This window comes from Gossypium raimondii, chromosome 7, assembly GCF_025698545.1.
Source record: "Gossypium raimondii isolate GPD5lz chromosome 7, ASM2569854v1, whole genome shotgun sequence".
Lineage (NCBI taxonomy): Eukaryota > Viridiplantae > Streptophyta > Magnoliopsida > Malvales > Malvaceae > Gossypium > Gossypium raimondii.
The window spans coordinates 2,378,734-2,393,511 of NC_068571.1; the positions used below are offsets into that span (position 1 = coordinate 2,378,734).

The following is a 14,778-nucleotide window of genomic DNA, read 5'->3' on the forward strand; positions in this document are numbered from 1 at the left end:
ATATTAAAAAATTAATGAGAAAATATAAAAATATTTTTGCAACAACTTTGTAGTCCAGTGGTAAGAGTATTATGTTTTAGGCATGATATCTTGAGTTCCATCCCAAGCAACCTCATTCCCTTCTCTCAATTATGCAATATATATATAAAGATTTTTGTATCCAATATGACTTTCAAAAGTATATTCCACTTTGTTCTTTCTTTCATTCAATTGATGTTGGAAATATTAAATGCTATGACCTTGACCTGCAATCTCTCTTTAATGTTTGAGTTAGAAATGATAAAAAAAAACATGAGAAAACTAAAGCCTAAAATTGATACTATCTCTGTAGCAAAGAGTAAGGCTGTCGTAATTGGTGTCGTCAACCCATCCATTTTTCTAGGTTTATAAATTTATTAATTTTGAGCTTCTTTCTAAGTTTTAATTAGGCCTTAGAGACAAACAATGTAGTAATAGAAAAGAAAAAAAACTAAATCAAAAGTTATTAAATAAAAATAGATTTAATTTTTGAGTTTTCACATTTTCGTTGATGAGAAAAAATAATTATAAGTTATAAAAATTAAATATAAATTTTAAAAGTTAAAAAAAAAAGTAAATATAAAATATTGTAAAGATTTTTAAAATTGAAGAGTCGAAACATCATAAATCATCAGTATTGATTTCAATGCAAAACAAGGAGCAAAAACAGACACAATCCAACAAGTTTATTGCATTATACAACCCATACATAACAAAGAGAGGCAATCGATTTGGAGATTTGCATGATCTAATATCAAAAGCCTTTAGATATGCATTAACATGTCCTACATTGATTCAGTATCTTGCTTAGTGAAAATCAGAGGGAAATCATCATCATCCATTTCTGAGAAACCATTTTCCTCACCCATGGTTTTCAGCGACTGATAAACCTGGAACATTGACCATCTATCCTTTGGCCGAGCAACCACACAATTACATGCAATTTTGAGCAACTCTGAGATTTGCTCATCATGGCCTTTTCCGATAACATCCTTGTCAATGGCGTCCTCGATTCTTCCCGAGTTCGACAGATGATTTATCCAATCCACCAAATGACCTTTGAATCCTTCTTCACCTGTATTGACTTGTAGTGGTTTTTGCCTAGTTACCAATTCGAGAAGAACAACACCGAATCCGTAGACATCGCCTTTAAGTGAAGCAACCATCGTGCTTGAATACTCTGGTGCTATGTAACCGAATTCGCCTAGATCCGATTTCATAAAACTAGTCTCATTAACATCTGATGAAGTCATGAGCCCTGCTAATCCAAAGTCCATTAACCGAGCATCCAAGTCCTCGTCGACGAGAATCACATTGGAGCAGATGTTCTGCTGCAGAAATGGAGGATGACATCCATGGTGTAACCAAGCTAGACCCCTTGCTGCACCCAAACCAATCTTGAACCTAGTTGGCCAATCCATGTCACCACCCCTACCATGCAACAAAGAATAAAGAGTCCCATTGGACATATGTTTATAAACAAGTAGTTTTTCATCTTCCACAACACAAAATCCCAAAAGGGGAGTTAAATTTGGATGTCTAAGTTGGCCTAATCTATTCATCTCCCAATGAAACTGTTTCTCATTAAGTTTACAAGTTGTAAGTCTCTTGATTGCAAGGGCTGATCCATCAGGAAGCATTGCTTTATATGTAGTTCCCATCCTGGTTGAAACTAATATGTTTTCTGCATTGAAATTGTTTGTGGCAGCCATTAAATCACCCAACTTAAGTTTCACAAGTGGCTTTTGAAACAATGAAACTTGAATCAATTTATGAGCTCTCAATCTCTCAGCCCAATTACTATCACTAGATCCTCCGATATACCCTTTCTTCTTCCTCTTGATCCATCTCAAATGCTGCCACCACCAGACCCCAAACCCCAACAATATTGAACCAGCAGCACCAAAAACCCCAGCTGCAATTATAATCGCTAAATTCTTCTTACTCAAACCCCCACACTTTCTAAGAGGACCTCCACAAAGACCATTGTTCCCAACAAAATCCGCCTTACCAAAATTCTCAAAAGACGAAGGAATAGCACCTGAGAGATCATTATCTGCTACTGAAAACTTTTTCAGCCTATCTAAACCAGATAATTGATATGGAATTGACCCTGAAAGTCTATTATTTGATAGTTTCAAATTATTCAAATAAGCACAGTATGATAACTCAGGAGGGATGGTACCTGATAGATCATTGCTAGATAGATCAAGGGTCACTAAATAAGGTAACCAAGAACATATCTGTGTAGGGATCGATCCAGAAAGCTTGTTAGCTGACAGGTCTAAACTTTGCAAACTACGACAGTACTGTAAAGATTGAGGTAACTGTCCTGAAAGCTTCATATCACGAAGTCCAAGGCTTAACAGGCGATTTTCTCGTTCATTCCAGCACGAAACTCCAACAAATTTGCAGATAAAACCTACTGAATTATTGTTGAAAGTCCAAGAGCTTAATTTCCCATCTGGGTCTTTTAGAGAGTTCTTGACACCTTCAAGGCACTTCATGTCATCTTCGGTAACAGCTGATAGTACAAGTACTGGGAAAAACATCCAGGCTAAAACAAAGATGAAGATCTTTAAACTATTGAGCAAAGATCCCTTCATATATTCCACAAAATGGAAGCAAAAAAAAAAAAAACCACCCAGACTTCTCTTTGTGGCTTTGATCACAATTTTGGTCTTTTTTGTGTGTTGAAATGTAGCAATGACTTGGAAACAAACAAATTGGGGCTTAAAATGAGTGGAATGGTGTAAATTGTTAAGTGGAAGTGTCTGTAAAGCGCCATTGACTTGGATTACATTTGAGAAATTACCAAACAATTGCTTGATAGTTACTATTTCCCCCTAGTGAGTGCTTTTTTGTTTTTGAAGAAAACGGAAAATTTGTCTTGTGAATTTGAAAGTGTTTGGGTTGATGATCACAAACAATAATGTTGATTTGAAAGCACCAAGAATTTGTTGACAGATAAATATTTCACCAATACGTCGCAACTATTTACAGAAATGTTAAAAATAAATAATGGACCTAATTTCTAGTCATAACGCATTTATATGCTTAGATAATTTTCAATAAAGCACCACCACCTTAAAGATGAATTGATTTTACATATATTTTTAGAGACAACAAGTTAGGAAAAGGCATAGAATTGATACAGTATTGCTGACTGGGAAATTGTCTTTGGTGTTGTTTGTTGGTACATATGGAAAAATAGAAATTTCGTTATTTTTCAACAAAAAGGCGTAATCTAAGGCACCCATGAATCAAATCTATGGCAAAAATATATTCAAAGTTCTACCTCTAATTATACCTCTTATTATCAAGATTGTCGATGAAACTTAACACTGATGAGTTCGTACAGCTGATGGAAGGATGGGCTTCAATCGGGGGGGGTGCTTAGAGACAACTGGATTTTTGGTTTTCAAAGATGTCTGGGTAAAAGTATGATTCTGAATGCTCAACTTGGGACTATCTTTGAAGGGTTAGAAGCTTGTTGGAGCAGGGGTGTTTCGAAAGTTATAGTGAACTGTGATAGCAAAATGGCGGAGGAGCTGCTGCACGCGGAAGATGAAGATCGCAATCAGCTGTCACTAGTGCGACGTATTAGGGAGGTTTGTTTTAGGGAGTGGACTATTAGATTCCAACACATCTATAGGGAAGCCAATACTATTGCGGATGTTCTAGCGAAATCATGCCGAGTGGAAGAAATGGCTTCAAAGCTACTTAATAGCACTCCTTCTGAAGTTCAACAATACCTTTGTCACGATCATTTGGGTTTTTCTTATGATTAAGTAGTTGGATAATTAATTCTTGTAAGAATTTTTTTTCTAAAAATAATTAGATAAAAGATAAAAGCTACCAACAAACTTAACATTAGAGGTGGTCATAGGGTGGGTCGGATCGGCCTCAATAGAATTTTAAGTCCATTTTTTAAGCTCGGGCCCAATCTAAAAAATGAGCCTAAAATTTTGTCCAACAAATTGAAAATATATTCTTTCATATTATTATTTTTATATAAAAATTTTAAAAAATATAATACATCAAACACACTAAAAACATTAAAAATAAATATTTCTCAACAAATTGAAAATAAATTTAAAAATTATTTATACTTAAATAACACTAAGATAGGTGCAACTTAGCAAGCAAATACCTCTAAAATAGTAACAAAATTAACAATAAAACAAGAGTTATACAATATCCAAAATATATATATTAGCAATATAATAGCGAAACAACAGCAAAAAGCAATAGTTTTTTTTTTTGCAAATTCAGGCCGAGCCCCGGCCAAAAAAAGCTTACTTGAAGTCCGACCCGTTTAGAAAACGGGCATATTTTTTTGCCCAAGCCTATTTTTCGGTCTATATTTTTTTCCAAACCCTCCCACTTTTCAAGCGAGCCTTCAGATTATATTAATTAAAAAATGTATTATGTTTAACATAAGATTATATTAAAATATAATGTAATTTATAATTTTAATATAATAATATTTATATAACTAATTAAATTTTTATTATTTTTAATTAAAAATTATTAAATATAAAGATTGAAGATAAAAAATAAAAAAATAATTAATAAAAATTAAAGGTATTCTTTTATTTAAATTTTATTTAATAACTAAACCTTAAAAAAATAATGTATTTTCTTGAAGAAGAGTAATATTTTTGGGTTTCCTTAGGTATACATTAGAACGAGCCTAGTGACTAACTTTTCGCATTTTGTAAGCTCATTAAAGGGGTAGACACTGGACGCGAGTTTTAAATTTGCTTCATTCTTAGGACAAGGATCAAACTTTCAATCACTAACTAAGATAGAAAAGACCCTTATCATCTTACCTTACTCTTGTAATAGAAGAAATGTAATATTTTTCGAACCATAAAACTATTTTTCCCTTAAATTAATATTATATATCTATGAAAAGTAAAATTGATTTTGCAGACAAACCAATCAAGTTCTCATAATTTGTTTACTTCCATCCATTGGATTCCTATCATATTTTGATGAAATGAAAGTGGAAGGTAGTGGTCCAATGGCCCCATTTTCCATTACAAGTAATGCTAGTTTGTTTAGCAACAATGACATTTTCAAGAATTTTTTATATTTATCCTTAAAAACACAAAGAGAATTAATTTTGGATTAAAAACTACACTTTGTTTTTCTAGAATGTTTTACAAGCAAGACTCTTCTAAGAAATTGGAAAAAAATAATTAAATAATTATCTATACCTATATTTAAATTTTGATTTAATTGATATAACGAGTCAATTTGGTATCAACTTAGTTGAAAAGTTATTAAAATACCCTTCTATAAAGTAGGTTATATTGTTACGAGTATGTTTTTATATAAAATCAATAAAAATCAAATTTAAACCCAAAACACAATAAATTTTAAACATTTAATTTTACCATTTCAACCAAAAACTTATTTAATTACTATATAAATTTTTAACAAATATATTTATTACACCTCCTCCTTATTCAATTCTTAAGAATTGAGAATCATTAATTAAAGCACAAAAATTCCATTTGTTCTCTAATTTTTTATAGTATAAAGTCAAAGGTATTGAATCTTTTAAGCCTATTTTTTTATTTAGTATTAAAATTTACGTTCTTCTCGCACATTTTTGTAACTTTTACCGTTAAATTTTATCAACGAAATACAAATTTTATATAAATAATTAGCTTTTTCTCCGGTATTTAGATTAAGTTCGAATTTTGGAGTTGATATTATTGGGAGGGCTTTACATAAATAATATCTCAAAGTGAGCAGAACTATACTTAGACCATAATATTTTCAGAAAATATTCGATACATTGCCAGTGAAATTTTAAATTTCTACAAATTAATAGGATTTAGTTAATAATAAGTGTATATAGGTATAGTAAAAAAATTTAAAATGGGACATATGATAAATTTATAACTTTGTTTGTGGAGTTTAAAAAATACACTTTCAAGATACCAACTACTCAACCTAATTTTGCATTTTAAATAATATACACTCAAGTGATAACGAGTAATCTATACATTTACACTTAACCATATAATGATCCTCATTAAACAAACCTTATAAATAAATAAAAGAGCTTGTTTGATAGTAATAGTAATTAATCGTTGGTGTTTTAAAGTTGATAAGTGCTAAAAGTAACATATTTTAACATAATTCTTAATCCGTTTTTGGGTGATTATTCGATGTTAATTGTGAATTTTATGCTCCTAGTCCTTTAAATTCATGTTTTTATGCTTAATAGAACATTTGAGAGCAAAAGAAGCGAAAACCAAAAAATTGAAGCAAGCTACAGGAACTACACAGGCTGACCTCTTCCACACAGCCATGTGATCCACACACGCTGCCACATGATCACATGGTAGGCCATGTCGATTTCACAAATTTGCACCCTAAATTGCGGGAAAACACGTTTTTTAGGTTTTTTGGGCATTCTAAGACATATATATGACAAAAATAAGAAGATAGGAGGGAGTCGTCATAAAATATTGAAGAAAACAACTCGAAAAACACCATTGAAGCCGATTCTGAAATAGGTTTTCGTCAAGATTGAAGATTCCCAGTTGATTTCTAAAGAGATTATCATGAGTTTCTTTGTTTCTTTCGATTATAATGTATCTGGGATGTTTTTTATTTTCAGACATGAACTAATTTTCTAAATACCTAGAGAGATGAACCCTATGATGGATTTTGTTGTTTGATTTTTATTTTACGCAATAAATTCTTAGTTTCTTATTCTCAATTATGTGTGCTTAATTCTTGGTTTGATATTTCTAGATTATTGATCCATGTTTGATATGCTTAAATCAGAGGAGGAAAATACCTAGTTTAAGAGTAAATCTTTCGTAATTGAGTGGAGTTGCATGCAATCCTAGAAATAAGGCGACAAATCTATCAGATTTGGGTCAAATCTAATAAGGGAATCCATAGTACGTGTTAATGCGATAATAAGGGTTTTAATTAGAAAGAAATTTCAATTAATCAACCTAGAATCAGTTGCTCTTACTTTCAAAAGAGATATTAGCATAATTTAGGAATTTCTATGGATCAAGTTGCTAAGTAAAGAAATTCCGTAATTTAGAGTGATAATGACAGGTGAAATATATGCGAATTCTTTCCTAGGTATTGTTTTGCTTCTTGGTTATTAATGATTTATTTGCTTGTTTTGTTCTTTGTCATGTCATTAGTTAATTAATTTAGTTAATTTTAGTTCTTAATCAATTACTTGAATTTATCGATTAAATAATAGAAAGACGATAATTACTAATACTTTTAGTCTTCGTGTGAATGATATATTTGCTCACCATAGCTATACTGTTAATTGATAGGTGTAATTGCCTTAGTCAAATTTTTAGTTAGTTCACAACACATCAAGTTTTTGGCGTCGTTGCTGGGGACTAAAATATTAAGAATACAATCAATTAAGCCCTTAATTGTAAATTGCAATCAATTGAGCCATTAATTGAAAGTTGGCAATCAATTGAGCTCCTAAAATATAGTTGTTTTTTTTTTGTTGAACCCTATGTGGACAGTTAAGTGATGACACGACAACTAACATGATAGATAGGGAATAAATGATGATGTGGCGTTTGACATGGAAAAATGTTGATGTAGCGAGCTTAATTATTTAATAGGTCAAAATGTGAGAAAAATTTCCTTTCCCCAATAAAAATTTTAAATTGTTTAAATGAGATTAGTAGAAAAAACATATAATTATATTTTAAAATAGAATTAATCTTAAAATTAAAATACTATTATTATATACAAATAACTTTTTAAACTTAAATAATATACTAGTATGTATAGAAAACTATAGGAAATTGGATTTAAGTATAATTATTCGAGCAGTTACTCTAATGTTCGCTCTCCTCTAAGAATAGGAGAGTGTAATTGGAGTGCTTCAGTTACACTCTGGTCGATGAGATCTACTAATTATAATGATTACTTATACCCCTGTATTATTATAAGAAATTACACTCAAATTCAATAACTAGATGATTTTCCAAATACAACCTCATTTTTAGATAAACTTCTTATAACTATATTTTCCACCTAATTTCCATTCCTCTATTAATCTCTATACTTTTATAGAATTTGATATTTAGTCTCTAGACTTTAAAAGTTAAAAATTCAATCCTCCAATAATTTAAAAGTTTTAATTCAATAATTATCATCGTTATTAGTTTCCATCAAAACTTATCAACATAACATTTTTATTTTTATTAATTATACATCATGTCATATAAGGGCAACTCAATTAATATATCAAATTGATAAATGTAGGACTTAATTTTTAACTTTTAAATATAAAGATTAAAATTTAAAATTATCACTTTTAACATTAGAGTTTTTGTTTTCTCTTTTCCCAAATTTTGAATTTTTATATTTTCCTTTTATTTTCTCATCGATCACTTGATGAGAGAGAAAAAAACAGCAACATTATGATTGGATTTATTCTATTTTACTTTGTATTAAGTCTCTTATTATCAATCTTTTAAAATTTTCTCTAGAAATTTCTTCAAAATTAACTCTCTTTTTTTCCACTTCTGGTTTATGTAGTAAATATCTTCAAATGTGGAGATATGATTGACATTTAACCGGTCTTTGATCATAAAATTCAACAATCCCCTTTTTATTTTAAAATTGTGATTGTTTTGAAGAATTAAATTTGATTTTGATTTTTGGTTAAATTAACATTTCTTAAAGATTATGCTGTAATGAATTATGGAAGAAAAGTAAAAAAATTGTTTTGGTCCTTTCAGTGTTAAGTAAATTATTTTTTCGAAAATTAATGAGAATAGTTTAATCGCTATCAATTTAATTACATATGCTTTTTATTAGTATAATAAAAAATTTAGTTCTCAAAATTTACATATTCAATCAATTTGATCTTGATGTAATCTCTTCAACCCGGCGTAGACAGTCGGCCCGAATCTGGGAGATTATATCAACCACTGAAATGGCCTAGTGGGATTGGAGATTTTAAATAGTCAAATTAAAACATTTGTTATCTTTAGAAAGGCTTAGTCTATTTTTAGAAAATGACTTATGCGTTGATAAAATACGATTAATTTAATATTTTTCTTGTAAAAAGTGATTACCATTGAAAGCATAGTTAACTTCTAGTGTATTTATTAGACAAAAATTAATTATGACCTAACAGCAGAAAAGTGACATTTTCTTAATTTTACTAACATCTATGTCTTTCAAATTGACAGAAAAGTTTTATCTAACTCCGCTACACACCTCACTTAATGTGTTCCTCAAAACTCATTTACCATATCACTCCGAATTGTGGGCAAGCCACCATTGATTTGCAGATAAACTACCATTTTGCAAAGAAAAACGTGGGTAAACCACTAGTATTTTAGATAAAAACATTTGCAGTTACTGCCACTTGTTGTGAGTGCACAACATGGTTTCAGATTAAACAAACTGCCACTGGGTTTGTGGACGAACCACATATTTGCAGTTATTGTCACTTGTTGTGAGTGCACAACATATTCGCAGATTAAACAAACTGTCACTGGGTTTTGTGGATGGGCAACCACTTGTTTGCAGATTTAATAAATTGCTAGTCTTCCTCCGTACAATGTCCCATCCCCATGGAATGCACTATTTCATGTTTTGTATTATAACATACCAACACTAGTAGTAGACATATAACATGTACTCAATTCATCACTAACACTTAATATGCTTATCATGTTCTTCGCAGGGCGGTAACAATATTATCACTTTCAATTTAACAATTTCACTTTATCAGAAAGCATATTTTGTTCACGTATCATACAATGTAATAAGAGCACTTAAGGAATTAAACGCAAATTTCAGATTTCACACAATATTAGGGACTTAATTAAGCAAGGAAAATCTCTAAAAACAATTTAAAGAATGTATATAGATTAAACTGAACATATCCTAATTTTACATAATATTAATAATTCAGTCAATTAGATCATGGATTCTAACATTATTTGTATTTCTAAGGACTTAATTGAATGTAATAAAACACCAAAAACAATTTGAGGATCAATTGGGGACTAAATTGAGCAAATCATAAAATTTTAGGTAAAACTGTAAAATTTGAAAAATAGAGGCACATGGATGTATGGCCAGACCGTGTGGGATGCCTCAAGCCATGTGGAAGGGTTAAACGGTCGTGTGGTTTATGAACTACACTAGGGTTTCCAAGGCACATGGCCATGTGGTAGGCTGTGTGGTCCACACACCTGTGTAGCAGACTGTGTGGCAGGGTCGTGCTTGTGTGAGAAGCGAACTATCCTAGGATTTGTAGGGGGACATGGTTGTGTGGTTCACATGCCCATGTAGCAACTCGTGTGGTCTAGGCTGAATTCATTTTGATTTGGAGAAGGTTTTTTGAAATTTGAGGGGTTACTTGGGAATTAACCCTTTTTGCCGAAATTAAAAAATGGGAAAGCAAATGAGATACGTTTAGTTCGTCTTGAACCTTGGAAAAAAAGAAAGAAATGTTAAGGCCTTACCATTTGGGTACTGCCCATATTTAATATATACTCTAATATGGTTTTTAACCTTGCTTGCTGAAAATAAAATGAAAAAGGAGGGAGATGGGGTCTAAGGATTGTATAAGCTACTTAACCATCGAAATTAAAGTTCAATTCTTACTTATTTATTTCATCTAATCCCCTAGTGTTACACTTGCTTTAACAAATTTAGCTAACAATATTTACATATTCGACAACATTTACATAAATATTAAGGGTTAAATTTACTATTATATCAAATAAAAATATTAGCGTCGTAATTAATAATTATTTGATAAAAATTAAAATGCTTTAATTAAAAAAAGAACAACTAATTTACTAATTACCAAAAAATATTTTTATAAAAAAAAAATCACTTGTCAAACTTGCAGAAATTTGTATTGTTTTAAATAACCATTTTTAAAGGTGGAAGGAAAAAATAGTAATAAACTTCAAATTTTAGTAAACTGAATCAACGTCATCGGTCACGTTAATTTGTACCTGCTATGAAAATGACAACTTCATCACTGTTGGGGGTTCCACAAATCATTTACCTTTTTAATTAATAAGTTGTTTTTTTATATAGATAAAATAATAAATATGTAATTATATCATGAAAATAATTTTTAATATATCAATGTATTTTATTTTTAAAAACATTAACTAATTTTTATATGTCAAGTATTTTTTTTTCATCTACATTGTGGGTATGATAAATTATAATATAAAAAATCAATTAATAATGTAACACTCCCAACACAAATCCGTCGCCGGAATCGAGTTACGGAGCATTACCGGACATATCAGATAACTTATCACTAATTCACAAATAAATGACATACATAGCATACTTTAATCAATACATTACCTAGATATTAGATACATGCCACAATATCAAAAGAAAAGTACATCGCTAAATTTCTCTGAGGTCGGGATTACTCTGGATACTGGACCGAACACTGGTTTTCTACTAACCGGCGCACGGAAACAACCGTACGCTGAGTATAGGAATACTCAGTGGTATTACCATAATTCAAATTAATAACATTAACCAATAAATTATATACAGTTAATTTATGTCTACAATTATTCGTTAATTGTCTCATACTTTAAATCAACTAGATCATTAATAACAATAAGCAATATTTCAATCTTGTATTTAATTAAATTCACATATAATTCCACTATTTGAATCATTTTATTTTCACTTCTCATTTCTCAGCAATAGCTATTTCAATTTGCTTTTCTTTACTTATATTTTACATCTCATACTACCAAAATCATTTCATGAACTAAATTGCTAACTATTTCTTGAACCCTTGGTTCATACATTTCATTTCCATATCTCAATTTAATATCTCATTTCGATTCATATTCAAGATCATTTAATAAAATTTATATTATCAAAATTATTCATTTACCCCTATTAACTTGACTCGGACCTTGGCGGATACACGGATCCAACCAAACACACCAGAATGGCACCCAGTGCCTCATCAGATAGTTCGAAGCAATAGTTGACACCCAGTGTCTCATCGACAAAGCCGAAGCAAGTTGGTACCCAGTACCTCATCGAATCTATCCGAAGTAACATTATGACACCCAGTGTCTCATCGACTCAAGGTCGAAGTATCCCTGAACACTTCCAATCCTATGGCATGCCAACTATATTCGACTCAGCCCGACTAGTTAATAGGGTTTCCGAATCACATTTCAATTCAAATCACATTTCAATTCAATCACTTTCTCATACTTTCAATTCAAATCATTATACAATTTAATCACCATTTGATTCAATACATTTTTCTATTTCAAATTCACTTCCCACTTTCAAATCAATATACAATTCAGCACCAATACATATTTCACAAATCATACCTCGATTCGAATCAAACCACTTTTCAGTCAATACTCAATTCACGTATTCACACTTATTCATAATTTAATTCACTTTTATTCAATTCATATTTTTAATTCATTCAATTAAATATCGATATTCTCCTTATTTTTATTTACTAAACATATTATTCAAAATTCAACAATTACTATCAATAAATTCAATATCAATACGTATATATATTTATATATATATATATATATTTCATTCGATTCAATCATGATACTCACCTCAATTTTCTTATTATGTATATTAATTTAAATTTTAACAATTAATAATTAAATTCGAATTATAGTAATACTAACCGTAAATTTTCTCGAGTCACTCCTTGATCACCTTCCCTTTTCCTTTCTCGGCAATGACTCTTGCACGACATTATTAAAAATTATTAATACACAATTTCATCAAAACATTTCCATTTATACCTAAACTTTACCTAAATTCTAATTTAATCCCTTATCAATACTAATTTTATTTTCCCAATCTAACTCCATATTCTCTCTTAATTCTTACTATAAACTCATTTTAACTCTTCATTTTCACCATAAATCCCTAATTTCGGGGTTCTTTCAATTTAGTCCCTACTATTCAAAACTTACACTTTATTTTACAATTAAATCCTTTACTAACTTCTAACTTAAAATTCAATCAATTTAACCCCTAATTCTTTCATTTATTCAACATAATCAATGTCTAGAAATATAACATCTTCCCAAATTTCAACATAAAGCATGAAATATTTTGTTCTAGAACTCCAAAAACTCAAAAATTATAAGAAAATAGCTTAATTTGACTTACCAATTGAGCTTGAAACCTTGAAACCCCAAATTTTCTTTCTTTCCTTCCCTTTTTCTTTTTCTTTCCTTTCTCCCCTGTTTTCGTTTGCCTATTCTGTTTCCATTTCTCTTCTTCTATCTTTTATTTCTTTTATTAAATTAGTTTAATATAATAACAATAAAATAATAATATAATATTTCTTACTTAAATAATAAGTAAATATGTAATCATTACTAATATGTATGTATTTCATTCTTCCACATGTCATCATATACATCATGCATTTGTCAATAATTTTATTTATTTGAAATATAATAATATAATATAATTAATATAATTTACAATATAATAAAATAATAATATACTTCAAAAAAAATCTCAGATTTTATCATGCATATGCCGCCTCATTTATGGGACTTGGCATATTTACCTATTTAGTCCTTTTAACTTTTCTTTAATCTATAATTAAACTTTTACCCTTGTTGCAATTTAGTCCTTTTTAATCAATTAACCATCGGAACATTAAAATACTTAACGAAAATTTAATACTACCCTAATGACACTCCGTAAATATTTATAAAAATATTTACAGCTCAGTTTATAGTATCGAGGTCTCGATACCTCGTTTTTGACCCAATTTACCTAGTAATTTCTTTTAAATCACAAAATTCACTCATTCAAAAATATTTCTAAAATCACGCTTAACTTATAATTATTAATTAATAAAATTTTTAAACTTTTTCATCGGATTTAGTGATCTCAAATCACCGTTACGACACTCTTGAAATTTGAGTCATACAAATAATTTAAACTATCATTATTTTTAATAAATATAAATTTTTATATGTGAAATATGTATTTTTCTACCTACATTGTAATATTATAAAATCAAATAATTATTTTAAATATAATTATTTTTGCATGTGAAATATCTCAAATAATTATTAAAATATCAATATATTATCACCTACATTGTGGGTATGGTAAATTCTAATATTATAAATATAATTATTTATAATACATTTACAAACATATATAATATTAAAATTTGTCACACTCATGATATGGATGGAAAAATAAATATTTCACATATAAAATTATATTTATTAAAATAATTATACTAAAATAATTATTTTTATAATAATAGAATTTACCATGCCCACAAGATACGTGAAAAAATAAATATTTGGCATATAAAATTATATATAAAGAAAATATATATTAAAAATTAGTTGATGTTTTAAAAAATAAAATATATTTAACATAATGATATATGTAAAAAATTATTTTCATCATATAATTACATATTTATTATTTTGTCTATATAAATAAAGAAATATTTGTTAATAAAAATTTGAAAATAACATCTTTCTTAATGAATTAAAAAAAGCTTGAATCATTTATTAGAAGAAAAAACCCAAATAAACATGGGAGAAAATTGAATCTGGGACCGAAAAAATTTTCGATTAATTCGCTTTTGTCGATTCTTTTATCTGTTGTATATTATATTGATTGAATTTTACATTATAATTGGTCGAACATATATATTGTTCATGTCTTGTATTGTTATCGTATGAG

At 29.2% G+C, this 14,778-nt stretch overlaps 1 protein-coding gene and 1 long non-coding RNA gene across 2 annotated transcripts; both read right to left on the reverse strand.

The window, feature by feature from the left end:
* Positions 1 to 687: 687 nt before the first annotated feature.
* Positions 688 to 3,703, reverse strand: LOC105768273 (inactive LRR receptor-like serine/threonine-protein kinase BIR2). Its single transcript, XM_012588129.2, has one exon. It carries the CDS (start codon positions 2,622 to 2,624, stop codon positions 804 to 806), a length of 1,821 nt encoding a protein of 606 aa, XP_012443583.1. The 5' UTR covers positions 2,625 to 3,703; the 3' UTR covers positions 688 to 803.
* An 8,037-nt stretch (positions 3,704 to 11,740) lies between these two features.
* Positions 11,741 to 13,359, reverse strand: LOC128042395 (uncharacterized). The gene is made up of 2 exons (XR_008197727.1): positions 13,222 to 13,359; positions 11,741 to 12,787 (listed from the first exon to the last, which is right to left on the reverse strand). It is a non-coding gene; the product is annotated as an uncharacterized LOC128042395 (long non-coding RNA).
* Between the last annotated feature and the right edge of the window lie 1,419 nt (positions 13,360 to 14,778).